Below are 18326 nucleotides of genomic sequence, written 5' to 3'. Positions count from 1 at the left end.
TGCACAGGTAGCAGGTCATTTAAGTTTTTTTCCATTCATACAAAAAAGTGCTGCTGTGGCAAAAATATATAGTAGTATGATAGTATGCCATTCCAAACATACTTTTCAGACTGTTGCAAGGGTTAAAATGTGTAGAGTACCTTTTAAAGCATTGGATTTTAAAGCAAAAAGCCTGGTTGTCTTTATATGAGTGTATGTTGTTTTACACAGAACAGGTACTATATGTTAACTTGCTATGCAAGACACCACAGAGAGTTGGGCGGTTGGTCAGTAAGAAGTGTTATGCACTTTAAAGCAGGAGTTCATTATGCACACCAGTCTCATCACTAATCAATCTGATAGTGCAGTGTTTCATTTGGAAAGATATTAAAAGCACATCAGCACAGTTGAGACAGGGACCCATTCAATGTTAAATATGTCTTTAATGAACACTAGTAAATTATATTATCTTCTATTTTAAGCAAGTTATATGCCTTGGCAATTTTCTTCCTCTTTTATGGTTAATTAAGATATATATTTATGTTTGGTTTGTGGTTTATGATGGAAAAAAAATACTGTATTATAGGATAAGGAGATCTGGACAGACTTGTACTAAACAAATGCATATAAATCAAAAAATCACTTTTAATTAAAGTAGATTATTTGCTACTCTACAATACGCTGTTTTAAATTGTTTTTCAACTTAAATCAAATGAAACAGTGCAGGTTTAAAGCAATACAGAAATGTGATTTGTATCTCTGGCATAAATCCTGTGTACTATTCAATATAGTCACTTTTTAGTAAATGAATTTCTTGAGCCATTCTGATTCCACCATACGTATCACTCATAGGATGTATTTTATTTGCCTTACCAATGTGCAATACTGCTAAGAGATTTGAAAACATTTATTACAGTGACAGTGTTCTGAGATGTAGAAATGTACACTCAGTGTTAGAGCTTCTATGTGAACCGAAAGCAAAATAATAAAAGACACAATTCATTTTTTTGTGCAAAGCTGTAATTCTAATCACTGTGGTTTTCATATATCCAACGATCTTAATATCAGTATTAGTATGACATTCACTATGTCGATCGGATTTACTTAATTTTTTTATGATTTCAAACTTGATTTCCTCTTTGGGCCACTTCTACAAGGTCTTTGGGCCACTTCTACAAGGTGATTATACTGCAAAGAGCTTTCAAACAGAGGTGAATACATGAACGATACGTGGTCCCTTAAAATATGTTCTTGCTGTATTATTTTGAGCAATGTCATTTAACAAACCCTCTTGTTGGACTGGTTCCAGCAAAAGAAAGCAAACAGAGGGAGTTAATGAATGCAAGTTTATCTCACTATCGCCTGTTTTGCTCTCTTAAAGAGGTTTTGTTTGGGATAGAAGACCGTACATATTTATGACACTTGTTTTTCCACATGTAAATGTTTTGTATATAATCTGTAAATCTTTATGTGGGTGTAAAAAATGAGTTTAATATAATAATGATAGGATTTTAAGAGAGCGTTTCTGTGTCTGATAGAAGACATTACACTATGACAACCTACCCAGCGTGCCAAAATGACATGACTTATAACTTTATGTACAGTATTTTCTTAATATTTTCCTATATTGTAGCATAAAAGGTTGTCGAATTGTATACCACTTTTAGTCAAGTTTCCCCCACTTCTTTTTAAACTTATTGGTGATCACTTGTCTGCTAACAAGTACAAGCACATGTTTTCTGCAATAATGCTGTAGTTTGAACGGAAAGGTCTTAATTTACTTAGTGTTTTTAAAATGCATGTTGTTCTTCCAAAAGATACGAGTTGAGAGATGAGTAAACAGACAGCGGGATCCGAGGACTCTTGTCCTATAGTAAAATGCTAAGTATTTGGATGCAAATACAAATGTGTATACTGTATTCCTCAATGTGAATAAGATGTTTGGCATGTAATAACAAATAAAAGAATATATATAATTCAAATCATTGTGCTTCATTTTTTTGTTAGGAGAAATGATCGTTCTATTTATGGCGTTTCAGTGTATTATTAGGAGCTTGTCACATTATTTACAGAGATTGGCACCTGGGGGGTATTCCAGAAAGCAGGGTTAACTTACCGTGAACTAAAACCTGAACTCTCGGTTGATTAACCCCAAACCTTGCTTACTCGAGGTATGTGGTTCCAAAAACTCGTCCGGGAGTAAGTTAATTCAACTCAGAGTATGTTCCTGGTTAAGACTCAAGACATTCTCAACAGAGCGATGAATCGACGAGTCACTATAGAAACGGACGCTAAGAAAAAGCGTGCCATGCTGTTTCTTTCTTCTTCTTTTGTTAATTAGTTGTTTACATGCTTAGAGCATATCGCCACATAATTGATGGCTGTGCAATCATTTTTATTTTTTTCCATTTAATCTTTAATACTTGAGAATGTGAATTATATTGTTTGTTTTATACTAATTATACATTAAGTCATATCAGATATGTATTTTGATTTAGAATTTAGACATTATAGAAAAATGCCACTCCATGCAGTGAGATATAACATATAATAAATAAAATATATAAATATATATAAGTTAAACATTACCAGTATATATAAGTTAAACATTAAAACATAATAGTCTATATTACATATTCTAATATTATATAATGTTGTGCGGTATCTGTCACGCCCACTGAAGGCTCGCTGAAGTGAACTAATCCTGGAACATAACCTGCTCTGGAGCAGGTTATGTTCAGAGAGTGAGTTGCTATGACAACTAACATAACCTGAAAGTTACCTCCGTTTTTGGAACCGAAAGTTGAGGTTATCCATTTACTTACTCTTAAACATACCCGGGTATGTCACATAACCTGCTTTCTGGAATACCCCCCTGGTTTATTGTTTGCTTGCTGATTGTTGAAAGATACAAACATATATAAGGTTTCACAGCTCCTTGTCTATTTCAGCCTTCATTGAGTTCAACAAGCTCACAGTCTTTGGTAAGTGTGGCAATTTTTTATTATTTCCCTCAATTGCATAACAAAAACATTTAGAATAGGCTTTATTATTATTATTAATTTAGGTTACTTGTGCTATTTAGTCCTCGTGCATCTTTACTAGAGCTTTTTTACAAGCTTTGGTATGCTACTGTACATCCCGAAAATCCAAAGAACAGATCCTTCTTGAGAACGGAGACGGCATGCGTACTGTTCAGCTGAAGCCTAAAGCGTGACTCTGCATTCGAGCGGAAGTGTTGCTTGCACTGTCCTTTCAACATCGAAGGGAGGCGTTCAAGTTCACTTCTAGTGTACGGTACATTCTGTTCCACAAAAACAGACACGTGTGTGTGGGACTGCTTACAGCGCAATAACAACAACGTGACCCATCTCTTATTGACCGCATTATTAGAAACAGGATGATTTATTAGACGGTATAACTAGTTGTAGGTTGTTACACGCGTCACCTTTCAAATAGTACAAGAAGAACAACACCTGCATGGATTTCATTATATCTATATCTATGACTGACAACACTTACCAAGACAAGTAAATAGGACTATTTCAAGAACATTGTTAATAAAAAAATTATGGTATGAGATGTTTAGATATATATTAAATATATGGAATGCTAAATATTTAGATGATTGTATTGTATTCTGCTTAATGTTAATATGATTGTTGATATAGTCTCACGTTGTCCTCTCTGCTGTAGTAAATGCACGGGGTTTTTTTTCTTTGGAATTAACAGTATCATAATACGTTCATGCCTAGGAATAATACTTTTGAAATGGGGTCGCAAGTGTTGTTTCCATATTTTCCAAGAACTGTCTCCCAGGCCAGCGTGAACCTCCGAGAGTCCGGAGATTAGGCTACTCCGAAAAGAGTCGTGTTACGTTTGCTCTCATTGGCTAATTTCTCTTTCTCCAACGGCCCTTCGCGAGGGCCCGCCTCAAAACGTCTACTACTGATAGGCCATGCTTGTGCGGCACAAATCCTCTGCATGCATGCTTTATTGAAAGAAATGGACTTCAGTTTGAAACGTGTTGCTCTCGTGTGTTAGCGATCAATTGCTCAATGCTTCGCTGCGACCATTTTCCCTGAAAGCTGAGAGATCAAAGAATGTATTTCAGGTCGAAGGCAGGTCCTGAAGTTTTTCGGTTGAAATTGACATTCATTGCTGTTTCCATTTAAAGTCATATAGGCTTATGATCAATTTTACTTTAAAAATCCACTTTTCACAACTGAAAAAGCTCAATTGGGTGCAATAAGAACATTGATATATCTACCTCTGTTATATGGTTTATTTAGGCTACTGATTTCTATATTTTATGTTAATATTTTTCACTGCATGCCTGATAATGTGAAACTGGTTGGGTTTTTTAACATTCAGTGACTTTAAATAAATATGATAGCCTATGCAAATGATAAATCTTATCAATGCAAACGTTTACTACGTTTTTTTATATATATAGAAAAACTACATCGGCCAGTGCATTCAATCTGATGAAGGATGGCACATGTTACTTGGAGTTCCTGTTATGTTAGTACGCCCCTCATCCGATATTCAGAACACTATTGGACCCAAGAACCTTCAATCTCAAGACCTCAAGGTGATTCCTGGTAGTGCATTCAAAGCGTCACTCTTGGGCCACTGTGTCCAATCAGCAACGAGTTTTATGATGAAACCGTGGGATTCCGCGAAAAGAAGTTTCTTTCACATGAGAACAGCAAACAGCGGCACAGAGAGGCACACGGATGAGGGAAGAAGGGAATGACAGAACGACAAGTTCCACGCTTTCTGATGTGGTTGAAATTATATTGGGAATAGGCACCTGTATGTCTATTCGATAACTTGTGCGTGTAGACGCAAGCGACACGCGCTTTTATTCTACGCTTAGAACATTAATCCTCGCAGTCGCATTGGGAAAAACACGTGTAGAGGTAAAGCCACGTTTTCCGGAGTCATCTTCATCCCGATACCCATATGATGAGAATCCCGGGCACTAAGTTTTTCTATTTGTAGCAGGTGACTTCTCCATTTCCAGGACACTTTGGGTTACTACAATGACGGACGTTAATACTGCAGCTAGGTCCTTGGGGCCGGTCTCAAACGGTGACCGCTCAGACAAACTAGCCGGCGACGAGGGATCTGAAGAAAGTCAAGAGAGTCGGACTCTGTTAATGGTCGCTATGATTCTACTGGACCTAAATCAGTGTATCCCGAGCGGCATCAGCGGCAAATGTATAGTGGACAGCGATGCGGATAATCAGCCCGACGTAAAGGAAAACCGTGAGAAATGCAGACAGAACACGAGCAGGGTGAAAAGGACACGGAACCGCGACAGTCTATATGTATCCGCTGAGAAGAGACACTGCTGTCCATATGCCGGCTGTGGGAAAATATACGGCAAATCGTCCCATCTTAAGGCGCACTTCAGAGTACACACCGGTAAGAAATAAGCACAGTTGAATTATTTTGTGCTTATGTGTACAGTAACTCAACTGAAGCAGGTAATTCGATTCGGATTGTTCGTTTATCTGACCCACAGTCTGTTATTACGCCCCACGCCCGCGTGTTCTGGGGAACAGTTCGGTTTCGGGAACTGCCACTCATGTAACGGTGGGTGTAACCGCAGGCGGAGGGCTCGTGGGTATACATGAGGGTGGAGCAGGACACACTGTTACTAATCAAAGTGTGAGCAAACATGTTGCTTAGTCTACATTGTTACGCAGAACATCACCGTAAGACCATTAAATTGCGTAATCGTGTGGAAAAATGCTAGAAGTAGGCCTATTTCCGGCTTGCTAATTTGCAGGCTAATGATTCGGTTGGACCCATATCGCAAATTAAATTATGTTTTCTGGTTTATGCATCATATGCATAAATATGTATATTCTATTAATTAGTCTACTCTCAGTGTGTGCCGTGGCCGCTGGTCCTTGATGATCCGCATACTTCAATGCGACACGCACTAAAAGTACCGCATATAACCTAGCAACGATGACGCGATGTACACACCTCCTTATTCTAAAGTTGTAAACATCCGGCACGTGGTGCCGCAATGTAGCCAAGCGCGGTACCTCCCATTGAGTGCGTTCACATTCAGAGCAAATCAAAAGTCAGCGTTTTCTCCGGTTTTTACATGCGCACTCTGAACAAGTCGACAAGACGCCGGTGAAGGTGCTTACATGGAAAATATCTAGATTTTTTTTTTTGCTGCTGGCGGTTTTAGTCAGTAAGGGCTGAAATAAAGGGGATTACCTTTCTCTCTGCCATGTGTGTGTTTTCTTAGGTGAGAGGCCCTTTCAGTGTACCTGGACAGGCTGCGCAAAGAAATTCTCACGGTCGGATGAACTGACGCGACATTTTCGCACGCACACCGGGGAGAAGCGTTTCATGTGCCCGCTCTGCGACAAATGCTTCATGCGAAGCGATCACCTCACCAAACACGCCCGCAGACACGTCAACTTCCACCCCAGTATGCTCCAGGGTCCCGCCGGGCGAAGACGACACTCTTCAACGTCTACTTCCTCCTCTGGCTCCAGCGATCACATGTCTGCTGGTGTTTGAGCAACATGTGACCCTCACTGCACTTTTTGGATGCGTCTCTTTCTTAAGGCTCAGATCTTGGAGCCTCTGATATTGAACGGATGATATGAGGTATCCGGTGTGTTACTTAATGGAGACATACAAAATAGCCTTAAATGGGACTGCTCAATGGAATGGACCGAAATCATCAGCTGTAGGCACACACAATGTAATGCACAGTTAGTCCAAGGGTTATTTCAAATATATAGGGGTATTTATAACTTATCACATATCATGAATATGAGATTGAGTTCAATACAGAGCCAGGGGATTTATTACACACCGACTGTGACAAAGGGAAGTAAAAATATATAGTGTGCGGTGAAGCCTAGACCCATTTTAATGATCGCTTTAAAGTGTCCAAATTTGCAGTGGTCCAGTTAGCAGAAGTGGATAGGTTTTAATATAATCGCTATGAATGTTTTCGGTTATTGTGTGTTATTTACAGGGATAGCAGTTGACTAAAGTGTTGAAGATGGTATTTGTATGATATTAAAACAGATGATTACTTATGAGATTAACTTTGCATCCTGTGAGGTTTTTCGCACATAAACAATGTGTGGTGTTTTTTAAGCAATCAGTAATTATTTGCATATTCTAATCAGTTATGCAAAAGAATGTAACTTATTGAATGAACAGCATTGAAAATGTTCTATTTAGAACACCCTTTTTTAATTTAATTTTGAAACTTTTTTTTAATTTATTTTTTATTTATTTATTTATTTGTTTGTTTGTTTTTTGATCAGCCTTCACCAGTTATTAAGGTGAGTAGTTTACTGATTAATAATGTACCATCGCCATCTATAGGTGCGTAATGGGAAAACAAGGTAATAACTGGGCCTTAAGTTTTTTATACACTGCACAGCTGAAAAAGACATAACTAATTTTTATTTTATTTCTCTCACTCCCTATGGTTTTATTAGCAGCCTATATTATTTACAAACAATCAATAAACATGAATAACATATTTTATTTGTTTTATTAATGGGTTTTGCATTTTCATCTAAGTTCCACTTGGCTTCAGAAGTCTTTCCACTGTTTAGCTGTTGATATGAAATAATGAATGTTATTTGAATATAGATTTAGTTTAATCTACCATCAGCCATTGTGCTTTAAAAGACAAACTGAATTTTACGTGTGAATGCATCTGTTGGATCTTTATTCAATAACAACAATTGTATATATATATTTTTATTTTATATCATGATAACTGATCAACAGATATTTAGCTTTTATTGTCACATAGTATCTGTGCTAATTTTTGGTTCATGTTCAGTAGGTTGTGAGCCTGGATTCAAGCAGGCCATTTGAAACATGCTGTCACTGTACAAATGCTCATCCTGTGCCTTGTTTTGAGGTTAAGAACTCTTATCTTAGACTGCAGAATGTAATTAGCAAATTACTGAGAAGTATGTTGCTGTAATTTACAAGTATTCTCACTTGTGTTGTGTAAATGCCAGTGTTGTGATGTGTATATCTGTGTCTTATTTGAGTCACTACCATTGCACATACATATTCTGTACTTTTACATAAGTATTATTTGTGTAACATTCATATTTTGGCTTTCCCGTACCTGTAAATGATGTAAATAAAGGACGTAATTCAGGTCTGCTTTTATTGATATCACTGAAACCAGTAACAACATTGTTAATACATAACTTTACTTTCTCACATAATTAACATATAACATAAAAACACAGCTTCTGTCCAACAAATGCTCACTTTTGATTACACTTTGAATTTTGATATGTCAGGTCATTACACTATTTTAGTCATAGTTGAAACAGACTAAAAAGTGAATATGTGCAGTCTGAATGAAAACAGTTTTCATTTTGAGATACAACTTGACAATATGAAGAGTGTAAAGATAACTTGGCTTTCAAAGCTGACTGGAAGGGTAAAATCTGTAAAAGGATTTAATATGTAAATGAACAGCACAGTTTCATCATTGATAGCTTGAATCATTTTAATAATAACAATAATGAGGCCAGAGATTTGATCAGTTTAGCAACATTAACATTCTAAGATTAGTTCCAAAGACCAGCAGAAACGAGTGCTTTTATAGCCTACAATGTCTGAGAAAGTAACTGATTTCCATGAATCAAAGTGATACATTCTGATTGGTGGTATGCATATAAAATGCGAAATTAAAATGGACACAAGGTAAAGTGATTCCAACAAGGAGCATAAACATTCTTTAGTGCCTTCAAGTTTGTGAAATCTGAACATCTTTCAGACTAAAACAGTACTTACTGTAAGAAAGCTTACAGGCGTTCTACATCTAACATGTTTGGGCATTCTGGCTATGATATATCATATTGGCTATTAAATCATACCTAGTGATTTCTGACCTTTGAAAAACTGCTTTGAGAGACAGAAAGATCTTCGTGCCATCATTTGATCATATTCAGTCTGTAGTGAGAGGTTTCTGTGAAAATAACCATTCAGAAATGACCAGTCAAATAAAGAAGGGTTGCTGTATTTCCTTTTCATTTCTTTCATGACTCATTCGGATCTCAAATCCAGCGTAGCTTCAAACATGATTCATTTAAATACTTATGTAAGATATCAAGAGTAAACAAAAAGTGTGATGCCCAGGTGCATGCCAGACAAGGCTACTGTTAGTGCTGCAGTACGAATGCACCAATGTGCAAAATGTTCAACAGAAACAAATCCAAGTATAGCCTCAATAGCAGCCACGAACAATAAACATCCAACCAGATCCATACGAAACCCAAATCTTACCATAATGACAATGTTAATGCAATGAGTGCAACATGAAAGCAGAGAATTCAGTGGATAAGCTAGTTCAAACCCTCTGTAACATCAAGTTGTTTTAAAATTCACAATTAAAGTCTTTTTAATGCTTTATTTGTTCTACGTTCACTTGTACAGTATAACACAATGCCAGCTAGGAGGTGAAAGTGAGCAGACTCTCCTAACATATTAGCAAACAGTGCATATCCTGCCATAGGAGGAAGCAACCAATAGTAGTCATGTTTATAATTATAAGTAAGAGTAAATGTGTGTATTAGCACATGTAATGTGTTTTGTGTGTCTATGTGTTCACATTTTCTGTACACCATGTTCATCATAACGTTTACTGTACATTTCCCTCTGCATTACTGATTAGATGTCTTATCTGAGGTTATGAAAAGGAAAGAGGGAGGGGAAGAGAGAGAGGGAGCACAAGAAGGGGAAAAGGTGACTGGTTTACTGGATTTGACAAGCAGTGGAGGAAGTGGCTTGGCAGCACATGCAGGTGGAGTTAACGGATTTGGGTGGTATGAGGTCCAGGTCTTCATCATCAGGGATTTCATCCAGCCTGTATCCATCTTTCAGTAGTTGGATGTTCAGATCCTGGTTTATCTGCTGCAGAAAGCAATGCACAGCATGTTAGGCCAGGCTTCATAACCGCCACTAATTAAATTATATAAATTAGTTATTTAATAGATTAATAAGACTACAGGTTCAATAGCTTGATTGGGACATTTATTGTTTTAATGAATCAATGACATGAACAACAAACTGAATATGATTAACAACAAAAAATGAGCAATGGTCACCTTGAAAGGAATAATTCACCCCAAAATGTAAAATGTAGGCCATCCAAGATATAGATGAGGGTTTTTTTCATCAGAACAGATTGGAGAAATTTAGAATTACATCACTTGCTCACTAACTCTTGACATTAAAAACATCTTAATGATGAGTTTGTGTATGAAACACATGCAGCTTTTCACAAGATCTTAATTGATTACTTGTGTATTATTGTGATGTTTGTATCAGCTGTTTGAGAACATCCATTCATTGCAGCGCATCCATAAGTAAGCAAGTGATGCAATACAATTTTTTTTCTAAATATGTTCAGACGAAGAAACAAACTCATCCACATATTGGGTTGCTTGAGGGCGAGTAGGTTTTTATAGCAAAAGGGAATTTAGTGCATGAAAGATTGTCAGTGACATCTGAGAAGGAAATCCACTGTCAAGATGCTTGGGTTATGGGGCTTAATACATTAACCAGAGATCATAGGTACCTGTTCCCTTAGTGACCTCACCTCGGCTGATGAGTATCCTGAGGAGGAATATCTAGACATGTCAAAGTCGTCATCGCTGCAAGGCAAGTGAAAACAGTGAGTTTGACACCTGTGGCCAATGGGGGCATAAATAAATCAGTGAAGAGCTTACCTGTCTGTGTCTAGAGCAACTAAAGGTTTCTCATCTGGACTTTGGTCTAAAGAAGAGTAGCCTTTATTGGGAACCACAAGCCTGGATGGAAAGAGAAATAGAGACAGGTTTTTGAATTAACGTGAAATAAAACAGTCTATATGTACATATTCAAAACTATGATTATTTTCTTTCGTATTAACCTTGTTCTGGCCATCACGTTATTTTTCTTGGGTTGTTGATTGACAGGGCTTCCAGCATTGCCATTTTTCAGTGATCCTTTCCTAACCAAGTCTCTCTGTTTGTCTGTACAGAGAGAAGAAATATTAGACATATTTATATTTTAATCATGTCAAATAAAAAAAAACACATAATTGCAGAAAATGCTTTAAATATAATTACAGCATTGGCATTTGGCAGTATAAAAAATCCCACAACTCACCTATCTTCATATGGAGAGGGGAAGGTTTATAGTTAAGGGTGGCAGGCTCACTCTCCCTGGTATCTGAGTCTTCCTCTGATGTGTTCGATGATGCTGGATCCTGGTGGAAAAGAGGGAAAAAAGAGAAATGTCAGGGCAGTCTAGTTGGTCGTCCTTCTTGACAAGAGCCTTGACATTCCATTTTAATCAATGTGGATGAGCAAAGCTTTACTTGATTTCTACTGTTTGATTTCTGCCAGCTCGTTATGATACCCTGGAATTGATGCGAATGGAAATACAACATTTTCAGAAGCAAAGTATTAAATTTGCCAACTTCAAACAAGGAACAGGTCAAGAATAGTGACAAATCATTTAAAAATTTCAAAAGCTTAAATCTAATAAAACTGGAAAAAGGATGAAAAATATAAGTGCAGTGCAACACATTTTGAGATATTGAGCACAAAAAAACTGTGCATATTGTATTGTCAATATAATATAATATAATATAATATAATATAATATAATATAATATAATATTACACATATACACCAAATCAGTGTATATCAGTGAATCACATGAAAAGTGATGTATTCTCCAAATATCAGCATGACAGCAAATCATTAGAGAATTAGATGAACAGCTCAATAAACAAAAAGTTAATATTAAGTGACTTACATTTTAGACACAACAATTTCAGGTTTATGTGTATTTCAACAACGAAAATTGTTCCAAAGAAAGCAGAACTGTTGTGTCTATGAGCAACACACAACAGTGTTTCGTTACTGAATCAGTCATACATTTGAATGAATCGGTTGAATGAATGACTCAATGACTCACTCATGCATTGATTTGCCGCCACCTACTGACAATTTTAGGTTTATATTTAAAGTCTATTTTCACAAATCAATTCAAATATCAGTATTCAAGATTTTGTTTTAAAACATCAAAAAACTATTTATTCATTTGCAACTGCAAGTTGAATGCATTCATGTTCTGCATTTAAGGGGTCCTATTATGCTCTTTTACGAAGTCTTGGTTCTGTTTTGGGGGGTTTTTCACATATTTTACATTATTACAGTACCTCTCCCCCCAGTCTGGCATGAATTGCTTGAATAGTTCCTGTATCAAATTTAGTCCTGGCTTCTGAAATACGAAATGTGCTGTGATTGGTTAGCTGGGCCAGTGTGTGTTGTGATTGGCAGCACTCTGCACCTATCTGTCGGGAAATGTCTTGCCCCTTACCATAGCCACCTGCGAGCTTATATGTAAACACTGCGTCAAAATCAAATCAATTTGAGCGCAATTTAAACCCAGATGATTGTAACCACTCTAAGTTTGTCTGCCTTGGGAAAGCTAACGTGTCTCCAACATAGTGCTAACACTTGTTGCCTTTTCTAGTGTAGCTCAACAATGCAATGCAAAATCAGCCAGATTATCTTTTGGTGTGTACCCAGCATAAATGCCACTTCAGATGTGATTCTGTGCCACCTCTGCATAGCAAACACAAATTTTGTTGATACTGATTTAATTTGATTGTTAACAGCCCTATAGTGTTCTACTATTTAAATGGATTCATTAAATGTAAGAATTTTACACAAAAGATGATGCATACATTTAATTAGGTAAAAAAGGCCTTATAAAGGTTAAAATGGCCATAAAAGGTAAACATAAATTTAAACTTATTGGAAAAGTAAATCTCTGTTACTCCTGCAAATTAACCACCACACCAAATGTGAAAAATATCAAGAACTTTGGAAGTCAGCTGTCCAGGACAGTCCTAACCTGTCAAAATACCAGCACAATAGCACACTCAGCAAAATATTGTCTTAAAGTATCAACATACAATTTTTTGTCATTATTGTACACCCCTAATCAGAATATTTTTTTTTTAAACCGTGTATTGTTCACTCATGGGTTTAGCGCCAAAAAAAAAATAAAAAATAAAAATAAAAGTGTTGACAATTGCGCCTCCCATTGCTCCCAGGCATCATCAAAACACTTCAGTCCAACCAGATCCGTCAATCTCTTTCCAGCTCAACCAATAGCAGGAGTTTGGGCGTGGCTACTGTAGCGAGATGATGGCTAAAATATTAAGATTAGGTTGCAGAAAGTGCAAGCCAAGATTCGAAGACTTGTCCAAATACGCAGACATAGGGGTAAAACAACGTAAGCACTCGTTGTTCTTTTGAGAACGAGGAATTTGATATTGTTTGAGTTGCAATTGAGACACTAAACTTGCAGTTACTTCAAAACAGGTAGCCTAACCAAAAATCTGCACACTTCACCCGACCGTAGTTTATTTATTTTTTTGGTGAAAAAAGCATAAATGATTGCATTTGAATAGACATTTAGTCAATTGACAATACTGTCAATTGTCCTGTTCAGTCGGTCACATTAACACTTATGCATATTTATTAGGCTTAATTCAGTTAATATAAATAATTTCCCCTTCCTGATCTGAAGGACAGTTTTGTACAACTGTATTATAAAAAGTCCAGGTATCATGTTGGGTCCACTTGATGACCAATGTAAAACCTGGGTCCTGAGACAATAACAGATGAGAACCACTGATCTAGAATTAACCCAAACGTACACTGACATCTGCTGTACGGGCCATGGGTTAAATGGGGGCCATCCAGATTTCTCTTCGAACGGAGCTGCTTTTCCTGAGAATTATTGATGAATTTGTCATTGGTGGGAGGGGTACGGACATTCAGGTACCTCAGCACGTATTCTGCATGATGAAGCAAATCTAAGGCGGTAAAGGCCTCTACTATATTGATGAAACATCACACAATATTAACGTTATTTCATATAAACGTTACAGACTGCGTTACGAAGAGATGTAAGAACAAGTTGAGTTGAAGTTATAAAATTTAATGAAGCAGATGTTGTTTTCGATGCAGGGAGACACAGTCTCAGTGCTCTGCATCATATTAACGTTAGCACCCTTACATTAGCTAGCAAAATACATATCAGACATAGAAGCGAAATCACAGATCTCTAAGATAGGCGTACTTGCCATTTTTATATATATATATATAAAAAATTAAACTAAATTAAATAAAATAACGGTCTATGATGACACAACATATGAGACTAACGAAATACAACATGCATCGTTGGTTCATATTGAGCTACCATTCGCTCATTAAAACGTTATTAAAACCGCATACAACATTTGTGCTTTGATCGGTTGGTAAAGAGTCAATCTGGTTTAACTTACAAAAGGCTGCATATCTGCCTCAGTCGGCACTTGAAATCTGTCAATTTCTTCCATCATCTTGGCGGCGGGGTGTCTGAGCCTTTTTGTGAGCGTTTGTGGTGATTTCTGCGGATATACCGCAACAAACTGGTTAAATACTGAAATTTTACCACTGTGTCGTCGGATATTTGTCAGCCCCAAGAATGTTCCCGACTCTGCTTCATCCCAGCGATCGCTCGTTAGCCAGCAGTGACCGAGTGGCGACTAAACCACCCACTTCCGGGAGAAACTAGTCTCGAGACACGAGCAGCAACACGGATTCCGCCCCACTCAACGCCATCGAGCGATGCCTGCTCCACCCAAGACTAGCATCAGACAGACATCGTGCAGGGTTATCTCGGTGTGTACTGTAGCATATTTAACTTCCAAATGGCAAGATTTTGTGTTGGACGTTGTTTTGCAGTCCACGTCAACCCTGTGATCAGGTATGGCGGATAGGGCTTATTTATCCATTATTTACGCGAATTGAACAGTTTCTCTATTTGCCAGTTTACAGTGTTATGCACCTGTCCAATACAAAGCACAGAGCAAATGACTTCAGGACCCTGGACAGCTTCTGGACAGTAACTGCCTATGAGGCTTGTATGGGAGCAAGCTGAAAAAAGTCATTGCTGCAATATAAATAGGCAATGTTAGCTAGTCTAATAGTTTACTTTTATTTTATTCTATTTTATTTGTGGGGGGGGGGGGGGGGTCTGTTGTGCTGCCCAGTTTTAACCCCCAAGGATTCTCAGGTCAGGGCGCTACCTTGCTTAGACTGGGTTTATTCTCCTCTTTATTTTTTCTCAGAAAAAGATAGGCTGCATAAAAATTTCCAGTGACAAAGACTTTTTTATCTCAATTGGCCCCTTTTAATCAAGCACTGTCTAGAAATTAAATTGATCTAAATGTTAACAAACCTGGCACAAAATAAACGTACAGTCCATAAACTGCATTCTTTATATTCCCTTCTATTTTAATGCTGTATTGTTAGTATTTTCCCATAATATATTTTCCATAAGCGTGGAAACGTGTTGGCCAGTAGATGGCGCCAAGCAACAAAGCATAAAAATACATAATATTTCTGAAGCTCAATTCAGACATCAGTCATATTACCAACCTGGCAAAGTTTATGAGCTATAAGTAAAGGATCATTCTGCTATGGCATTATTGTCGGACTCTCAGCATTACATATTGATATGTAAGTGAATAACATTGAGTCATGTAAGATCAAAATGACAATACATTTTAAACCTTCTTACATAAAAACTGAGATAAGAACATTACATATAATACTGGAAAAGGAAAATGAGTAATGGTTAATATTCTAAAAGTTCATAGTCTGATTTTATTTTCTCTTTGAGAACATCTCTAAGAGGTTAGGGGGTTACCCATACTAATAGTTCATGTGAAACCCCATATGAACAGCTTTGATAAGACTATCTGTATGAAAAAAAAAATCTCAGCCTGAGTGTTTGCTTCAATCATAGCTATGTACCTTTTGCAGTCAGATGTACAAATACACACAGATATGCTTGCTTTCATACATGTAAATGGACACATAAAGACATTCTCTAATTTAAAGGGGAATGTATGTTTGTGTCACATATCCTCCGCAAAACAGATTATGCAGGTTATGCAACTATGACATCCTCAAAGATAGGAATACAGATTACAGTTTATTAGTAATATGTATTTTATTCCAGAGGCCATAATGTTGTCATGTATTCTTCTTGTAATTCTGTTGTCATGTAAAAACAGTTCTGGAGCTACTATGTCTCATTACTGCAGTCTTTTCCTTCAAACAAAAATAATTAGATTCTATTACAACAAAAAATGACAAAATGCAGGTAGAAAACTACTTAATTTCATGATGAACTGACAACAAAAATAAACTGTGTAGTTTTGATTGTATTAAAATAGATCATATTCCGATTTATGAGGGTCTGATCACATGACTCGCCAAGTAAATATGCATTGCAAACATTGTAATGCATTGTAATGAATAGTTATTCTACATTACATATTACATTAGTGCAATATTCAGGTTTGCTTTTAAATGATGGCATTTATGCTTGTACTTGTATGTAGAAGCTGCAGTCATGTCAAACTATTTACAGTGAAGATTTCCAAAGACAAACATTTTGATATCAAAAACCATTTGGTAACTTTTGATTATCACTTAGCATAGATATGTTGTCGCTGACAAACACTATATATAGCTTAATAGACAATACTTGTCATTATGTAGAGCAGAGCACTCCTTAACACCTGCATGCCGAAACCTGTTTGTACAGTTCATTATCTTCAAACTACTGACCTATAAACAATAGCATAAACCCAATATCAGTGCTCACTATTGATGCCGTGTGTGTTGGGTTTCAGGTAACATACAGTAAACACGCTCAAATTACACTTTATTACACTATTTTTATTTTCCCTTTCCTCACATCTCCTACTATTTCTTCACACAATACAAAACGTCTTAAAACAACAATCTCTTTGTTTGCTTGGTCAATTAGGAATTTTTGATGAGAGATATAACTTGAACTGGAGATCAACAGTACACACGGCCCTTTTCTGAAAAAAATAACATTTTGTTAGTTAAGGTTGGGCAAGAGAACAAGGCACTGATCCAAAACCAGCAAAAAGTGACTAGATGTCCAATGAGGAACAGAAAAATAGACTAACAGATAGACTGTGTCCAAGCACAGCAAAATGGATAAGAGGCTTTGTTGTCTTTAATTATTCTCCAGTTGCAAATCACCAACAAACACGTGCAAGATACACACTTAAACACACACACAAAACATCTAAATAATGAAAGTGCTAAATTAACTTCAGTTTTTTTATATAGCTCATAAATCATCCATTTATTTAACTGTGCATGATCTATAACTTTGTTTAATCCTTGTTACCCAGCCAACTCTGGTAATAATTCAAAACTCAAACACACACACACACAATATATTACGAATGAGTTTCTATTTTTTTCCTTTTTATTTTTTAAAATGTTAAAATAGTGAGATGTATTGCATTCATCTAAACACAAGCTCTGCATTAATAAAAACATTTGAGTCTAGCACCAAATGACTATAGCCTAATTTACCACAGATTTGCCATAGAGTCAGGTAAGATAATTCTAACCATTCAAAATGCAAAAGAAAAAAGTGAATCAAACATTTTATGCAACCTTTCATGCTGAACATCCTGTCCTCACAGGCAACTAAATAAAGGTTTAACTATAAATTTCTGTGATCCTCTTTTTTTGTTTGTTTGTTTTTTTTAAAGGTAAATTCCCTAGTACTGTCAATGGCGTGGTTTTACAAAAATTAATGTAAGAACTTGTATGTTACATGTTCATTTCACATTTACACAGGGCCATCATCAAGGGTGACTATTACAATATTCCACCAGCCCCTGTGAATATGTTCACATTTGTTTAAAGTTCAAGCTGCAGTTAATAAGTATTTTTGTTCAGTTCTCTGTGGCTCTTGAGTCTCTGCCAGCACTGGGGCCTTCTCCGGAGAGGAGGGAATTTTGCAGGCTTTGTAGAGTATGACAAAGAGAATGAGAATAAGCACAGCTACTATTGAGTTACACACAATGGCCACTATGGCAGCTTGGGACAGTCCAGCTCCTAGTTCTGTCTCCATAGTGAGCTGACCTCAAGAATCTGATGTTCAAGTATAGGGCTGACACATGAAATCACAGTTCATCACAATAGGTTACCGTGTTTCAATTTCTGCTGCCATTTCTCATGATTCTTAAAAGAGACAGCAACAGCATCTGGTCCTTCAGTGAGTAGAGTGATCTACTGATCAAACGTTTGCATCTCTGCAAAGGCTGACCGTCTTAACCACATCCAAAGGGAACTGTCCTCAGCATCTGAATGATTCCTGAAAAACAAAGACAACAATATTTTATTAATGCAATGAT

The 18326-nt window shown here is 36.8% G+C and overlaps 2 protein-coding genes across 2 annotated transcripts; one reads left to right on the top strand and one right to left on the bottom strand.

Moving 5' to 3' along the window:
* The first annotated feature begins 4611 nt into the window (after window positions 1–4611).
* On the top strand, window positions 4612–7073 carry LOC132139772 (Krueppel-like factor 9). Its single transcript, XM_059548378.1, has 2 exons — window positions 4612–5412; window positions 6257–7073. Exons 1-2 carry the CDS (start codon window positions 5028–5030, stop codon window positions 6532–6534), a joined length of 663 nt encoding a protein of 220 aa, XP_059404361.1. The 5' UTR covers window positions 4612–5027; the 3' UTR covers window positions 6535–7073.
* A 1076-nt stretch (window positions 7074–8149) lies between these two features.
* Window positions 8150–14747, bottom strand: LOC132139773 (protein FAM219A-like). Its single transcript, XM_059548379.1, has 6 exons — window positions 14370–14747; window positions 11164–11263; window positions 10925–11027; window positions 10743–10823; window positions 10613–10667; window positions 8150–9924 (listed from the first exon to the last, which is right to left on the bottom strand). The coding sequence occupies exons 1-6, from the start codon at window positions 14424–14426 to the stop codon at window positions 9766–9768; spliced, it is 555 nt and encodes a 184-aa protein (XP_059404362.1). The 5' UTR covers window positions 14427–14747; the 3' UTR covers window positions 8150–9765.
* Between the last annotated feature and the right edge of the window lie 3579 nt (window positions 14748–18326).

This window comes from Carassius carassius, chromosome 4 (assembly GCF_963082965.1).
Source record: "Carassius carassius chromosome 4, fCarCar2.1, whole genome shotgun sequence".
Classification (NCBI taxonomy): Eukaryota; Metazoa; Chordata; class Actinopteri; order Cypriniformes; family Cyprinidae; genus Carassius; species Carassius carassius.
The sequence above is the reverse complement of the archived record's forward strand: the minus strand, read 5'-3'. Positions and strand labels throughout refer to the sequence as shown.

Excerpts from the sequence above, each read along its gene's own strand:
- LOC132139772 (XM_059548378.1), top strand. The coding sequence starts at position 5,028 with ATGACGGACGTTAATACTGCAGCTAGGTCCTTGGGGCCGGTCTCAAAC. Across the intron at positions 5,413-6,256 it reads GCACTTCAGAGTACACACCG|GTGAGAGGCCCTTTCAGTGT; the intron begins GTAAGAAATAAG and ends GTGTTTTCTTAG.
- LOC132139773 (XM_059548379.1), bottom strand. The coding sequence starts at position 14,426 with ATGATGGAAGAAATTGACAGATTTCAAGTGCCGACTGAGGCAGATATG. Across the intron at positions 11,028-11,163 it reads CCCTCTCCATATGAAGATAG|ACAAACAGAGAGACTTGGTT; the intron begins GTGAGTTGTGGG and ends CTCTCTGTACAG. Across the intron at positions 9,925-10,612 it reads CAGGATACTCATCAGCCGAG|CAGATAAACCAGGATCTGAA; the intron begins GTGAGGTCACTA and ends TGCTTTCTGCAG.